This window comes from Phragmites australis, chromosome 10, assembly GCF_958298935.1.
Source record: "Phragmites australis chromosome 10, lpPhrAust1.1, whole genome shotgun sequence".
NCBI lineage: Eukaryota > Viridiplantae > Streptophyta > Magnoliopsida > Poales > Poaceae > Phragmites > Phragmites australis.
In genome coordinates, this window is record NC_084930.1 from 24,252,479 (window position 1) to 24,268,413 (window position 15,935).

The following is a 15,935-nucleotide window of genomic DNA, read 5'->3' on the forward strand; positions in this document are numbered from 1 at the left end:
TGACAGCGAAGGAAATTCAATTTTCATATTCGGCGAAGAAATCAGATCACCTTTCAAACTCTTTTTGGTTAGCCATTGAGTCGACCCATCTTATGTACGGCTCTAATGCAAATCACGCGCATGAAACATCTCAGTTGGCTTAGCCAAAATTTGGATTGGTGCCGACTGAGTCGAGCGTGTATAGTTCAACGAGCCATGATCAGCGGAGTTTGTTCCACATAAGCTCGAGGTCCTTGGTCCAGACTATACATCCCGCACGTATCATAGGGTGCCGCCATCAAATGCAATGGTTGCACAGGTTGATCAGCCGGTACAGATGAACAAGGCAGCAACAACGGTGTTAGGGTCGTAGGAGGGGGCGCTGGGAGCCACGTCCGTAGCTAACTAGTTTCAGGCTACGACATCTATGGTAGCGCATGTGGATGCATCCTCTTAGGCCACAAGGAATGCTCCAAATCAAGTGAATGGAACACATGAAGTAAGTCAGCAGATTTCTGCATTGCAAGGGCCAAAAGGGGTACTCCGAAGATAACTGCACAATCATCTTCTTTGGCTATCTATCATGGTAAGGAGATTGTCCCAGTTCAGCTTCGGGGAGTTCCAAAGTTGAAATTACACTGTTCCAGATGCTCCCGCCGAGGGCAAGTGGTGAATGATTGCCCTATTCGTCTCTTCTGTGAGATATGTGAAAGTGTTACTCACGTAACACATAAGTGTCCTTTATTGAAGGCAACAAAGCTGGTTGCTCTTTTGGTGGGATATGATGTTTCAGGTCTGGGTTTCTTTCACATACCAATTCTGGAAAACGAGGTCCGTAAAGGCAAACAACAATCACCAGTAGGTTTGATTTTGATTAAAGGTGGACAAATGGCTGCAGATCAAGTTGTTGTGGAATTAGGACGGCTAGTGCCGGTTAACTGGACATGGATGGCGAAGGAGCATGGATTGGACGCCTTTCTTGTGTCTTTTCCCAATAAACAAGAGCTGGATAGAATGGTTGAGTTTGGAGAGGTAAATGTGAAAAATTGTCAAGGTGTTCAGTTCAAGGTAGAGACGTGGCTTGCAGATGCTGCTGCTGAGTTCCAATTACCTAAAGTTTGGATACAGGTTAGTGGTATACCTGAACACCTACAGACTTTTATGATCCTTTGGGCATTTGGCACGGTTCTAGGGCAACTCAGATGGTGGATATGATTCTCACTCGTAACAATGAGTTGGCACGCATACGGGTAGCTGTTCTTGATCCTAAGCTAATTCCCAAGACTTTGGAAGTTGTTTTTGGAAAGTGCCTTCACTCGATCTATTTTATTGTTGAAAATGAAGAGACCTCAAGCTCCAAACAACTAGGGGTAGATACAAACAAGGAGGATGGGGATGAGGATGAGGATATGTTAGGAGAAGAGGAGGAGGAGATGGGGGATAGAGAAGCTAAAAGGAGCAAGATTTTTAACACAAAAAATGATTCAATGAGTAATACCAGTATTGGCCAAGAACCTTTTGGATAGGGCATATGCACGTTTGTGTAGCATAGATTTGTAAAGTGAGTCAAATCAGTGGAAAAATCGTGAATAACTCAAGTCTGTATCACTCGGATTATCCGGACGAACCCGGAGACTCCGGGTAGTTATGTGATCATGTAGTCGAGAGTTTCGTTCGGAACCTCACTCAAAGTGTCCGGTATATCCCGGATAGTCCGGACCAACCCGGAGGTTCCGAGTCAAGTTAGAATAGTGCTAACCGAGAACCTTCACCGGAGGATGGCCCGGATACTCCGGAACTAGGACATTCCGGATTCACCCGGATACTCCGGGCCAGTCAAATAAAAAGGCAGCAACCGAGCACCTCTCCCGAAGGGTCCGAACCCGGATACTCCAAACCAATCCGGATACTCCGGATGGCTGTTAATTTCTGGATTTCATTTAGATCGTTTAGTATTGCATTGATTCGCATATCTTATACTTCTAGCATGCTGTTAAGCTTTGTGGCATACCTTTTCGCACTTCATTCATTCTCATTGTATTGCACACGTTGATCTTTTTTATAGAACACCGATTTGTCGATCCCGGAGGCCGAGGGCGATCTCGAAGCGTCCCACTGTTTGAGCCAGTGCATCCAGGCAAACAACTAAGCATATTGATCCCTCTTGTGTAATTGGATAAGTCTAAAATTGATGAAATATGCTTATGTATATATGCATGTTTAGTGAGTCAGTGTTGGGTACTGATGGGTAGAACCTATGTCGATTGCATTCTTCTACCTTGAATACTTGTGTATTTATATTCCTTGTAGCCTTGAGATGTTGTAAATGTCTAGGTATGAGTTCGACTTATATGCTTAGCCATGCTTAGGTCATTCGGTAGAAGTCGAACGACGGCACATCTCGTTGTTCGCGAGCATAGGACATTCTTATGATTACATACACTTGTTGAGGTTGAGATGGTTGTATGAGTGGTGAGTATGAGACGAGCTGTGGGCGATTCTAGGATGGTGTTTTGTCCTGCCCGGATGTGGAGTTCCCCTGGGTAGGTAGATAGAGGAAAACTGGACACCGTAGACCGCTTTGCGCCGGTTAAGCACTAATCGTCAGTGTTGTTGGCTTTAACACTTACCTTACTCACCACATGCCGATCTAATGGTAAAGTGAGCCAAATACCTTCGCAGCTGTGGCTTTTTGGGCTTGGACATCGACGGTGTGAGCGGGCTGGCTTGTAGCGGTACTAGTTTTCTCCGGGAGTAGTTCTAGTACTGCTGTGCCGAGCGATGCATGATCCAAACGGTTAGGGTTGGTTGGAAAAGGTTGTCACAAGTACCCCCTTGTGTGAACTTTTGCTGGTGGCACAAGCTGTATGGTCCTCGTGTCGTGTGGGTCCAGAAGTATCCCCCTGCAGGATGTATAAATAGTTCAAACTATCGCGCTCTCGGTCATGAGTATGATTCTGTCCATCTGCATCGGTCATAGAATTTCCAGTATGGTTTGTGGTTCAGTACGTGGGAGATGGTGATGTTGGTACTTGTTGCTTATTGATATATATGTTGTTTATAATTACTCTTGTTCAGTTGTTAGTTGCAGGTTAGTTTCATATGTTTTGGTGCAGTTTCAGTCGCTCACACATATTTCTAGGATGCTTAGTGCATATGTTTTACTTAATCTGTGGTTCATCCTTGATAATGATCAATGCATAATCTTTGGAGTTGAGCTATGTATATGTGCTCTATATGGTTTAAGTCTTATGAGTACCTTCATACTCATGCCTGCGCTTTCAGGTACTCCTGCTGCTAGGGAAAATGCTGTTTTTGGCTATTTCGTGCCTGCCGATCAGGGTGGCGGGCAAGAGTAGTACATCATACTCTGAAGGTGCCTAAGGGCATGTGGCGTCATTCTCTTTTGTTGTTCATAAGTTTAACTTTCCGCTGCGTAATTCTTTTGTGGTTAGGAGTTGAGGTGTTTTGTCTCCTCCTAGCTCGTTTTTGTTGTAAATTTTTGAAATCAGTTGCATGCTTAATACTTGTAATATAAATGTTTATTACTCGCTCCTTATTAAGCTATGTTGTGATGTACATATTGTAAGACATGTGTTCCGATCTTTAGACACAAAACATGTGCTGGGACTATCGGAATGATATTCTGGTTAATCATCGAGATTGTGATTATGGATAATGTTGATTAATTAGAATATTATTTGGATGGTTCCCCACAGATTAGGTCTCCTATTGAGAGTTCGGGGGTCGAAGGCTCTGGAGGGACTTGCTGTAGCTTCGAGTCTTCGGAAGGCCATGTACGTGTCGGAGAGGTGGTCCGAAGGGGTCTGCGGCCTTCGTGGGCCAAGCCCCCCGCTGAGGGTCCGGAGACCGAAGGCTTTGAAGGGACATTTGATAGCGATCGTCAACTATTATTGTCAGGATGGTTTATTTTCCCCCAGCAGTATATGATGTCATTTTTTAAGGTTCTTCGTGGTGTTCTTAAGAAGTTGGATTATTACAGATCTGGATTCTTCTATCAGTGTGATGAACAAACAAAAAAGTGTCGTCTGGCAAAGTTGGGAATCTTTTGTAAACCCAAAGATCAGGGGAGTTAGGCATCCAGAATTTAGATGTCCTGAACATATGCTTGCTTAGCAAATGGCTATTTAGTTTAATTAATGATGATGGGGAATGACAACAACTTCTCATAAACAAGTATCTCAAGAATAAGACAATAGGAGTGGTATGCTGGAAATCAAGAGACTCCCATTTTTGGTCAGGCCTCATGAAGGTCAAGGATTAATTCCTGAGTTTAGGGACTTTTCAACTTAATGATGGTTCTCAAATTAGGTTCTAGGAAGACAAATGGCTAGGCAATCACACCCTTCAGGAACAATTTCTGTTGTTATATCACATTTTGAGGAAGAGAAATATGACGGTAGCACATGTTTTGAATGCGGATTCCATCAATGTGTCCTTCCGTAGGGCATTTGTGGGGAGAAAATCCGAGGACCGGAATATTTTAGTAGCTAAAGTAGCTTTTGTGCGACATAATGATCAGACATATACTTTTATATGGTCTTTATAAGCTACTGGCAAGTTCTCTGTGAAGTCTATGTAAGAAAACATAATGAACCAAAAAATATCATTCCCATACAAATTTTTATGGAGTTTAAAGCTACCTCTAAAAATAAGTTTTTTATGGTATTTATCTAGGGGAGTCATCTTAACAAAGGATAATCTAGCTAGACGAAACTGGCAAGGTAGTGTTCAATGTTGTTTTTGCAATAATAATAAAACTATCTAACATCTTTTTTTCGATTATCAGTTTTCTAAATTCATTTGGAGAGCTATTCAGATTGCCTTCGGTATTCCTCCTCCACAAAATATATCTCATATGCTTAATGGATGACTAAATAATATTGATTCCAATATATTCTCTAAGTTTTGGTTAGGGCAAATGTTTTATGTTAGGTCATTTGGCTAATTAAAAATTATATTGTCTTTGATAAAGTTAAACCTAACTCATATATGTAGGTGATTTTCAAAGGAACGCATTGGATTGATTCTGGTCCCCTATGCAAAAAGAGGAGGCACGTGGCCAAATGAAATGTGCGTGTCGCATCTTGGAGAATATAATCATGAAAATTTTCGTTAAATATGGGTGGATGTATACTAAGAGAATTTGTTTTTGATGTTATAATCCCTTTATTTATGTTTCGTACTCTTTTCCTAAGGGCCATTTCTTGTCTACTTTTTCACATCTGTCAGCTGAAATTTTACAATAATGGATGGTTAAGTGCATACCTTATACAGAAGCTAAAATAATAAAATATTCTCTTATAAAAAAAAATCATGTTGTAATCCCAGATTGCATCCAGGAAGTCCCCTCAATCAACGATGAAGTGCCAACATTCTCTCTCTCTCACAAAAAAAAAGTGAAGTTGCGGCCTGCAAAGAAGGCCCACGAGCCGGGTTTAAGCAGGGCTCTTGCTTGCTTCATCATTTCATCGGTTCCTCTTCCTCTCCATTGCGGCGCGACCCGAACCCAAACCCCGGTGCCCCACGCCACACCATGCTGTCTCGGTCGCCGGCGCGGGCGAGCCTTCTCCTCCGGTCGCTCGGGCGGCCGCGAGGCTCCAGCTTCTCCGCCGCTGCGCCGGCGGCGGAGAGGGACGACGGGAAGATCGTGGCGTCGGTGCTGTTCGAGCGCCTCCCCGTCGTCATCCCTAAGATCCACCCCGTCGTCTACGCCTTCCAAGAATTCTCGTACTCCAGATCCGATCTTCTTTCGTCCATTTTGCCTAATCTAATCTTTCTTCGTTGGGCCGGTTTAGTTATGCGGTCTTCTGGTTGTCTCGCTGTTAGGTTTCGGTGGCGGCAGCAGTACAGGCGGCAGTACCCCGACGAGGTCCTGGGCAAGGCCGACGCGAGGTGATCTTTTTGTCCTCGCGTTTTACATTCTTTGTTTTTAGTTTCCGCCTCCATTACTGGTTGTCTTGATCTTTTCTTTTGTTTGTTGTTGGTTTTTTTTTTTTTGCTTCGAGGCAAAGGTACCAAATTGTATAACGGGATGAGTGCATTTTGTAGTGTCTGTACTTTGTGCAAACGGAACAGTGTTGATTAAGCATTGTCGAGGTTAGAATTCACAGGGTAAACATGGGAAGTAGTAGTTAGTAAATATATGAGGCAGCTGTCTTAGTAAGTTTTTCGGCAATTGGCAACAGTTTGAGTCGTAAGTATATATGCATGTTCTTTTCCTTTTTCGTGATGTTTTATGAGCATTCTTTAGGTGCCACAAAAAAGAATGGCAAAATGGTTGATTACGTTTCATGAATAGCTCTATCTTTTCAACCAGGGATTATCTGCCTTGAATCACATTATAACCTGCTGGTGGCATTCAGTTCATGCATGTCAGTTGTCAACTGATAACCTTGAATAGGAACTTGCACACCAATGGAATGCCCCAGTTGTTGAAAAATATGACTGTTTCTGATCTGCACTGAAGCCTTAGAATGAATATATGTAAATGATGCTGGTTCCATTCTGTGTGAATTAGGCATGACCGTATGAGCTCAGCAGAACCCCAACAAACTGAGATGACCAGAAAGTAATACGGATGGTCAATGTTATATTCTGATAACTTGCACACCTCATTAGGTATTGGAGAATACATAGTTGTTAAGGCGTCGCCATAGCGTTGCTATATCGGCTGGCGGATACTCAAGGCTTGCCACGCCCATCTGCCGCCCAGTGGAGTCAGGTAACTCGGATCTGCTATTGCCGAAGTTGCCCTATCGCTCTCTGGCTTCATTCCCGCCGATCCCCTTCTGTGCCTCTGTCGTTGAAGCTGCGCGGCCGAGAGAAGGGGAACGAGAGGGAGGAGAAGTGGGGGCAAGGGAGGGAAGGAGAGGCGGTTGGTGGAGGTGCTCGAAGGGAGGGAGGGAGGGAAGGAGGAAGGGAGAGAGGCACGGCTGGTGGAGGTGGCCTGAGAGAGAGAGAGAGAGAGAGAGAGAGGTGGCTGGTCGAGGTCTGCTCGTGGCGAGGATGAGAGAATTATTCTAGGGTAAGTGGAGTGGGCTGGTGGGCTGGGCCAACCCTTCTCCTTTTCCCTTTTTCCTTTTTCTTTTTCATTCCTCCTCGCCGTGCACTATAAGCGATATAAAGATGTGAAGATGGCGGATCGCCACGCTTCGCCACACTACCATAATAACTATGGGAGAATATGCAATGACTCTAGTTTGGTTCTGATACATGGGATGTTTTGCATATGGGCTTTGACCCGTTCTTGCCTTATCACTTGTCAGTAGCCCTTATACAAATTGGTGTGAAAACCATTCTTTTTTTTTGTAGGGGTAAGGGTGATTATCAGATTGATTATGTGCCTGCTCCAAGAATCACAGAGGCTGACAAAACAAATGACCGGAAGTAAGTTTTGAACCTCCTTATCTGTCGTATTATCTAGGAATCTAGCTTGGGCGGTTGCATCTCGAGGATATTGCGTCACATGGTTATTCTTTATATCCATTACGCTCTGGTTGCTGAATGTATTTAATAATTCATTTGTCCTGCAGTTTTTTAATTATTATGATAACTAGTTGAATTGTCTGCATCTGCATAATTGCACTTCTAGATTTGAAAATACTGTTATATTCTCTATATGACTATAGAACATATGATTAAAGATAGGACCCAGCTACCAGGTAGGCGTGGGAGACGAATCTGAGTGCAGCAGGAGAGAGTTCCGTTCCGAGAGAGAGTTGAGATGGGGGCGTGTGTGGACAAGTGCGAGCCATGTAGCGTCCGGAGCGAACGGTTCGCATGGACGTATGAATCCAAGCATTACCCTTTAAGATATATTTTGTGTTTCTTGTATTACTGTAACATCAATAGTACCAATGTCTGATTTATTTACACTGTTATAATCCGGTAATGAAAATAAGCAAACATTATTATGAAAAAATTCAACCAACTACGATCTAGTTACACGAAGGGAACTATAGGCACATTTCCATCTATGCCCAACTATCTTGCTTCTGCCAGCTGCTGATCTGGCTCCTCGCTGATGAGTCTGACCTGTTCATGCTGCACATCCTTGGAGTCAAACCTCCAGCACTCTGTTCTTTCCATAGTCTCCATACCATGTGGATGATGAAACGAATCAAAATATCTTTTCAGATCCTTTGGGTCCCTCGATGCACTCATGCCCACCAATTTTGTGGACTATGTACTGCTCTGGAGACAAATTCTGCAACCCCAATCTGCTGCAAATTTTTTAGCCAGTGCTGTCTAGCATGGACACATCTGATCAGGATATGATCCGACCTTCCGGTTCATGAGCGCATAGGGGAGAAAACATCATGGTTAGCAATTCCTCGGATTATTTTTTCTGTTCATGTGTAGACGGTAAGAGTTTCCAGCAAGCGGCTTCAGATTCTGCCTATGTTGTATTTGTCCTTACCAAGATAACCTTTTCTTTTCTTATTGTCCTCACTTAAGTGTGGCATACAATTTATTTATCCTAACAAGTTGAATCATTAATATTGCTAGAGCATTCTTCGATGTAATTGGTTGCTGGTTTAAAGATGACTGTTTACTCAACATGATTAAGGGATTTTGCCCACACCACCTTGTAGAATTGTACTGAAAGTCAAATATGTATTATGAATTACAATCATGGCAACACCACATTTGTTAGTTTGTTAGCATTGCACTGTACAAGCTTGTACTAATAGATTGTTTTTTTTGTAGGTCATTACAACGAGCTCTTGATAATAAACTCTACCTCCTACTGTATGGAAACACTTATGGTGCTCCTGATGGCATGCCTGTTTGGCATTTCCCAGAAAAAATATATGAAAATGAAGACAATTTGCGATTGGTATGCAGTTATGAAATTTACCGATTAAAATCTCACGTTTTATTCATGCTGTAGTCCAGTTCCATTTTCTTTGCCTATAGCACCACCTCTCGTATGTGCAACCAGTTTTAAGTTATTGTCTGGCACTGTCACATTTCATTTTTATTTGCTTACATCCTTGAATTTTTGTTTCAGTGTGCCGAATCGGCATTAAATTCTGTTATTGGGGGACTCAACAATACATACTTTGTTGGCAACGCTCCAATGGCTCATATAGTGGTTGAAAAAAGTGAAGATTCAAAGGTTTCACCATTCAAGGTGCCTATTCCTGTTTCACCAATTGAAAACTATTTGAACTGTATTCTAGTTCTTTTTATGCTGTAAGGATATTATTCATTTGAAAACATCTCTGGACCCTTTGCCTGGGTTTTCTCATGGCGTCTCAGCTCGGAAGATATTCTAGAATGCACTCTCATGTCGTAGTTTCTTAATCTTGCTATGCTTCTTGCAGCGTTTCTTTTTCAAATCACAAGTGGTCGGAGCTACGAAATACCACATTGGTAAATGCCAGGACTACGTGTGGGTCACCAAAGATGAGTTGCTGGAATATTTTCCTGAGCACAAGGATTTCTTCAACAAAATGATCATTCACATAAGATAGCTCTGATCAGGCCATGGACAAGCTGGGGGCTATCTGAACAATGGACATCATGTTGCTTGACTTGTGTACACGTTTTTCGCCACTATTTATCGTCGTGAACAGAATTGGCAAGAAAAGTTATACTGCAAGCATTCCTCCAAAGAGAACTCCAGACATGCCCATTTCGCCTTCCTTTTTTTGGGACACTTTTAGATCATTGTGTGGCAATGCTGTAGCATGTAGGCCTTTCCCATCTACTGTATTTTCACATGCTATCAGTTGGTTACTTTGTTGTTCATGGGAAAATAATTAATAGGGTGACATCCCCTGCTTTGTTATCCTTGTAACTTGCTTATTTCTGCTAAGATGCTTGATCCTGGAATGTGTACTATGCATGTCTGGACTGTGACGATGCTCTCTGATAGCATGTTTGATCCAGGCTGTTTCTGCAACCTGAATGAAATCAAGTATGTCTCTCTGATGTGTTCGTAGCTGTATGGTCCATATCATTTCATGGCTTTTTCCTCCAATGTCTGCTCATACCATGCTCATTCTCTGGAAAAAAAAATGGTGGATTGTATGTACGAATAGTTTCTCAATTTGCATAATGTTTGGAAGGTTCTTTACTTCGCTGCAGGTAGGTGGATCCACACCGCCTTACCATAGAAAATCGCAGGTTTCAGGAGTGAGTGGCCCATGCAACACAACACGTGTCATGCCCCAGAAGCTACAGAGCATACCTTTCCTGATTCTCACATGCCGATAGACACCTCCAGCTCCAGCCGTCCAACCTCCTCTTTCCTCTCTTTCCTCTTCTACCTGCGGTTACTCAGGCGAGTTCACTTGCTTTCAGCTTCTCTCCCAGAGCAGAGGAAGAAGAAGAAAATAGAGAAGGCTGCGGAGAGGTGCAAGAGGTTGTGATCTTGGCCTGCAAGGTGATTGGTCAGGATCTGGGACTTTGGTTGGGCTATTATCTATGCAGGTCCCTGTGGGTTTCCTGGGCAAGCTCTGGAGCTTCGTGTCCTTCCTGCCGTTCTTCATCCTCCTCCTGGTCCTTGGCTCCGTAAAAGGTAACATCAGCAGCAACCAATACACCATAAGCTGCTACAGTTATGCTATGTCCTGTGGATAGTTTATAGCATTTTGCTCAGTGTTTATAGTTGTTATCATTGGTAGTTCAAGACTTCAGGCATAACGCTGATGATATAATTTAGGGATCAAATTACTGTTCTTTTGCAGGTGTCCTAATTGGCCCGGTTGCGGTTGCCATTATTTTCTTTGGAAACTCTGCTGTTATTATTGGTCTGTGGCCTCCACATTTCATCTGGACATATTACTGTGTGCTCAAGTATGGTATCTTCGTTTGCATTTGCAATTTGGCATAAAGTCTTGTAGAAGATGAATATTCTGATAAAACCAAATGTGAAAATAGTGGAGTATTAATTAAGCATTTCTGGTATGCATGATGACTACATTTCTAAGGGTTTTTGATTTTGCAGAACCGAAAGGATCACGCTTGTGTTGAAGATCCTTATCGGAATTTTGTTGCCATTACCACTGCTCCTATTGCCATTACTTGCTATTGTTGGGAGCCTTCTGGGTGGTATAGGCTATGGAGTTTTTGTTCCCTTTATGGCAACCTTTGAGGCTGTTGGCCATGGTGTCACAGACAAGCTGACTCATTGTTTTATGGTATGTATGTGCTGTTTAAGTTCAGATAGGATTCTCCGGTGAAGGTCGTCATGTAATAGTTTAACAAAATCATCTCTCGCTTCAGGATGGAACTGTTAGCACAATATCTGGAGCTTGCACCGTCGTCCGCGATGTTACTGATTTCTGCTTCCACTCGTACTTCTCTTTCATGGATGATCTTATTGAGAAAATGGGGGATGATGAAACTCCTCTTGACATCAAGTATGCTTTGAGTTTTCAGTTTTTTATGTCTCAGTAATTCGAACTAACTATTGGTGCATACTTACATCTTGTTAAGAAATTAATGCTAATTATGCATCTCTATCTAGCCAACGGAATGAACTCTCCACACCTTCATTTTTTCGTATAAAAAATGAACCTCCATAGAACTGCACCCTGATAGGAGTACTTATATCAAATTATACTCGCCCTTTTGTTATTAACATCATTCGGTGTTTCTACGAAGGTTGTTGTATCTACCACGGAGCATACTCGTTGCCTTCATTGCTGTTCCAGTAGATGTATTAGTGATAAGTGGGGTGGCGTTGTGGAAAAGCCCCTGCATGTTGCTGAAGGGATGGCAAAGGTTATGTGAGGACCTAGTTGGAAGGGAAGGGCCATTTCTAGAAATTGTCTGTGTGCCTTTCGCTGGTATGGCCATTATTCTATGGCCACTCGCTGTGCTTGGGGGAGTAATAGCTTCATTTTTCAGCAGCTTCTTTTTCGGTTTTCGTGCTGGACTAATTGCTTATCAGGTCTGCTGTGTCCTTATCAAGCATTTGTATATTCAGAATGCATGACATGAATTGTTACTTAATGTTTCTACAATTATGCGCAGGAGGCTTCTTTCCAAATGGGACTAGCATACATGATTTCAGCGGTAGCATTTTTTGATGAATACACTAATGATTTGCTTTACCTAAGAGAAGGGTCATGTCTTCCAAGGTATGTTTCAACAATTGCTTCCCGCTACATTCAGCAGTTATCTATTGAAATATGTTTACTCATTTGCATGGCATTTTTCTCCATGCATAGAGATTTATTCAATTTGTATTAAACTACTTTCGACAGACAGGCCCAAGTACCGAAAAGCGGATGTTCAGAAGTGTGAGACAGGCCAGAACAAGGAAGAGTACAACGTTATGGCTGAATCTGCAGAGAGGCTACAACTCGGCCACCATAAGTATAGAAGGGCTTTGCAGCGATCAAAGACATTCATGCAAACCATCCAGCGACTTAGACCAGTTCAAGTATACAAATATCTCTTCATCATGCATGTCTATGTTTGTGCTCTAGCTAGCGGCTTAAGATTTATCCTTTCACTTTATTTCCTCAGATATGGGATTGGTTCTTCCGATCTTGTGAGCTAAATGGAAGGATATTACTGAGTGAGGGTATGATAACTGCTGAAGATGTGGAGGAATATATTACCAAAGGAAAAGGCAAGAAGTTAAGCATCAAATTGCCTGCTTGGTGCATCCTTCAGTGTCTGATACGATCTGCAAAATCTGATTCGCACGGTTTGCTTATATGTATGACTGCCAACCTAATATATGAGTACCCACCAAAATACTTCACGATTCAATGTATACTATTGTATATTATTTTTACCTCCTCATCTTTGTGGTTCATCTGTAGCTGATAATGTCGAAATGACAAACTTCAACTGGCCTAAAGACAAAGTATTGGACTGGATGCTCGGACCACTTCTGGTCATCAAGGAGCAAATGAAGAAGTTAGAGATAACTGAAGACGAGGAGATGTGCCTGAGGAAGCACATCATGACAAACAAAAACGAAAAACCATCCGACTGGGACGATTCTGGTTTTCCATCAGACGACAATATAAAGAGAGGTCAGCTGCAGGCGATAATCAGAAGGTACGAAGGCATGCCCTCAGTACCTACATCTTCGATATACTCAACGTTTAGCAATAATCCCGAAGCAACTCCAAAATAACAAAATCATCGACAGGTTGCAAGGGATCGTGACAAACATGTCCCGAGTTCCGAGCTTCAGGAGACGATTCATCAATCTGGTCAAGGCGTTGTACCTTGAGGCGATCGAGGCGGGAGCTATAGACGGATCGCGGGATGTGCAGTGCAAAGTCAAAGCCGATGTTGCTTCTGAAAAAATTGGGGACAAAGACGCGGCAGATGCTGCAGGTTCATCAGATGACACACTAGGGCACATTGATATAGTGTGATACTGTAGTGTGCACCACAAGATTTTCATAACTCCCGGGCCTTGTTGTTATGGTGCAATATATTTGGCGCACGGATAACTGAGCGCGTAATCATGATCGGATGGATGGCTGTGCTTGTTAGGCCCAGGACGACCTCTCTTTATCTGCTCTGTAGATTCAGAGAAGAAACAGTCATGCTGAAAGTAAATGTGCCTTTGTACTCTTTTCAGTTACAAATAAATATTGTTTTAGACATCGAAATATACAAACTCAACACATGAAGAGTAATATATAGTCAAAGTTTGAAAACATTATTAACTGCGTGTAGCCATAACAACATTTTTTAGTGACTACATAGAATAGTTGTTTAGTGTTCACAAATGCAATGTGTTGTTGCTTTTATTGCTTAATCCTCATTTTTACTTGAACGATGTATAAGTTACACGGTTCTTGAGGTGGCGTCTGAGTCGTGCAAGAACCCGAGGTACCGTGTGCGATAGCGGTTTGAATCACCTCTGCAGCTGCTACGCCGATGTTGATCGTCGGATCGTCAAGCGGACGGTTGATATATACCAGGGCTCGAGGAAGCATCATCTGCTCTTAGATGGTTCAGATGCCGAAGCAACTGCAGCCGATCCGCCTCCATCGTATTTTACACTACCCACAAAGGGTTGCAGCTAGGCATGGCGTCTTTGGAGCAATAGAGCTTGAAAGTTGATTTGAACTCCAAACATTCCCTGAGTTTGTCTTGTTTGGTGAACTCCGATTTGGAGGTTACGCCAGTTAATTTGAAAGCTCTTGTTGCCGGGTTAGAAGAAAGGGGTTGCTAGCTGCAAGATTTTCGGTTAGCACATCACTCGGGCACGGTAGAAGGGGCGTGATTAATGGTTTTGTTTGTTTTAGTTTGGGATTTTAAAAATAGTTTTTGGATTGTAGATTTAAAAAAGTTCACTTATAAAAGCTGAGGGTTGTTTGACATTCTGGATTCTGCGGAGGGTTGGATGTTTGTTTTGATTGCGTAATGTCCATAATACCTCTAGTTTTTCTGAGTTTACTTTCATTGCTTTCATATTTGACCCTAATTATATGGTAATTGAGTTATGCGGTATGTATGTATTTGTAACTACATGATTTTGGACTTGTTGCAAGGTGAGGAAATACGAACTTTTGGAATAAAAACCATCTAAAGCAGCAAATGAAAACCATCTATTCAATTTTGATTATCTGTGCAATAAAACCCTTTAGATACGACTTTGTTGTCATATATTATTTGATATGTCAATGAAGCCTCTTCACTACTTTCAAACGAATAACATAGCTATTAATTTGAACCAATGAGTATGCTAATTTGAACCAATGAGGATTAAAAATGAAATTCGATAAGGTAATTTGATATTACCTGGACTATTAATGTTCTCTGGAGATAAGTTTCGTACAAAAACAGTAGTTTTCCAAAGGAAAACAAATTCTAGATAAAAAACACATCTAATGTATCATTTAGTAGAAAACATATCTCTTAAACAATAGTATAATGTTTCAATAATAGTTTATCATTCTGTACTTAGGAGTTGAGAAACTTTTTGTTCATGGTACTAATTTCTTATTCGTGTGAGCAAAAGTTCCTGATAATTAGTAGCATTTTATGTCTTGCATGTTCCCCATGGGTAATTCTAAGTAGGAACTTCACTGAACACTGTGCTTGGTTGGGACAACCTACCCCGCAAGCTACTGATGTACTTTGCAAACACAGCTTACTCCATGGAATTCTACTTCCAGACTCTTATCTGCAACTCTTGCTACTTCCGAAACACAATTGTCAATGGCGACCTGCGGTACTTTGTCTGGGATGATACTCCAGGCCTTGATCCACTTGTTCTGGACGAATCACATTTTGAGAACATGGTAAACAACAGTGCCACCTTTGCGAGGAGGTTCGAGGAGGATGCACCAGTGCTGAAGAAGCTGGATGACGAGCTGCTAAACCGGTCTTCGGTCCAGTTAGTTCCGGGCGTATGGTGTCCAAACTTGGGTAAAGAGCAGGGGGGAATTGTCAGGATTGCTGAAAACCGAATGTTCAGACACAGTTCTTTAGAGGCGGTGGCAGAAAAGAAGACAGGAATTGGGAGCATACCGATTAGAGTTATGATGATTGTGCGGCCACAAGACTAAAGAAAGGATCCGACAGCGCAGGACGAAGGATGTATTAGCAATGCGTTGGCGTATTTTTGAGTTGTTTTCTTTACATTTTCTCTATTACGAATGTATTCAGACAAAACCCTGTACTATCTTAAACCCCTTGTGGTGATCTGCATGGAATCAATTTGATTGATGGACTAGTTGCTATATGTTAGGAGTAGTTAGAGTTCTGTTGTGTTCTTCCTTCTTACCCACTTTACCAACCACAGATTGACATTTTCATCCATGATGTATATGAACTGCTGATTCGGGTGCTTGTCCGAATCCTCAGTTCTTATCAAGGGTATCAGAGCTGAGACATCCTCGGCAACAATTCAATCAGCGGAAGATCCAATCGAGGCGAGGGTTGCGTGGCGTTTGTTCACGTGTAAAATTTCGGGAGCGGAGATTGGTTCTTGCAAC

General features: G+C 42.3%; 3 protein-coding genes across 3 annotated transcripts; all 3 read left to right on the forward strand.

Moving 5' to 3' along the window:
• Positions 1-5,454: 5,454 nt before the first annotated feature.
• Positions 5,455-9,801, forward strand: LOC133930403 (uncharacterized). Its single transcript, XM_062377040.1, has 6 exons — positions 5,455-5,730; positions 5,830-5,895; positions 7,315-7,389; positions 8,713-8,842; positions 9,017-9,139; positions 9,333-9,801. Exons 1-6 carry the CDS (start codon positions 5,537-5,539, stop codon positions 9,480-9,482), a joined length of 738 nt encoding a protein of 245 aa, XP_062233024.1. The 5' UTR covers positions 5,455-5,536; the 3' UTR covers positions 9,483-9,801.
• Positions 9,802-9,808: 7 nt separating this feature from the next.
• LOC133930402 (uncharacterized membrane protein At3g27390) lies at positions 9,809-13,584 on the forward strand. Its single transcript, XM_062377039.1, has 11 exons — positions 9,809-9,928; positions 10,099-10,531; positions 10,701-10,809; positions 10,961-11,153; positions 11,239-11,375; positions 11,620-11,908; positions 11,992-12,098; positions 12,229-12,403; positions 12,490-12,685; positions 12,792-13,032; positions 13,127-13,584. The coding sequence occupies exons 2-11, from the start codon at positions 10,438-10,440 to the stop codon at positions 13,356-13,358; spliced, it is 1,773 nt and encodes a 590-aa protein (XP_062233023.1). The 5' UTR covers positions 9,809-9,928; positions 10,099-10,437; the 3' UTR covers positions 13,359-13,584.
• A 1,511-nt stretch (positions 13,585-15,095) lies between these two features.
• LOC133930172 (beta-glucuronosyltransferase GlcAT14A-like) lies at positions 15,096-15,506 on the forward strand. Its single transcript, XM_062376853.1, has one exon. The coding sequence runs from the start codon at positions 15,096-15,098 to the stop codon at positions 15,504-15,506; it is 411 nt and encodes a 136-aa protein (XP_062232837.1).
• Positions 15,507-15,935: the final 429 nt, after the last annotated feature.

Bases quoted from the DNA above. Each gene is read 5' to 3' on its own strand.
- LOC133930402 (XM_062377039.1), top strand. From the start codon at position 10,438: ATGCAGGTCCCTGTGGGTTTCCTGGGCAAGCTCTGGAGCTTCGTGTCC. The intron at 12,404-12,489 runs GTATACAAATAT...TTATTTCCTCAG, and splicing joins AGCGACTTAGACCAGTTCAA to ATATGGGATTGGTTCTTCCG. The intron at 13,033-13,126 runs GTACGAAGGCAT...AATCATCGACAG, and splicing joins CTGCAGGCGATAATCAGAAG to GTTGCAAGGGATCGTGACAA.
- LOC133930403 (XM_062377040.1), top strand. From the start codon at position 5,537: ATGCTGTCTCGGTCGCCGGCGCGGGCGAGCCTTCTCCTCCGGTCGCTC. The intron at 5,731-5,829 runs GTACTCCAGATC...TCTCGCTGTTAG, and splicing joins TACGCCTTCCAAGAATTCTC to GTTTCGGTGGCGGCAGCAGT. The intron at 5,896-7,314 runs GTGATCTTTTTG...TTTTTTTTGTAG, and splicing joins CTGGGCAAGGCCGACGCGAG to GGGTAAGGGTGATTATCAGA.
- LOC133930172 (XM_062376853.1), top strand. From the start codon at position 15,096: ATGGAATTCTACTTCCAGACTCTTATCTGCAACTCTTGCTACTTCCGA.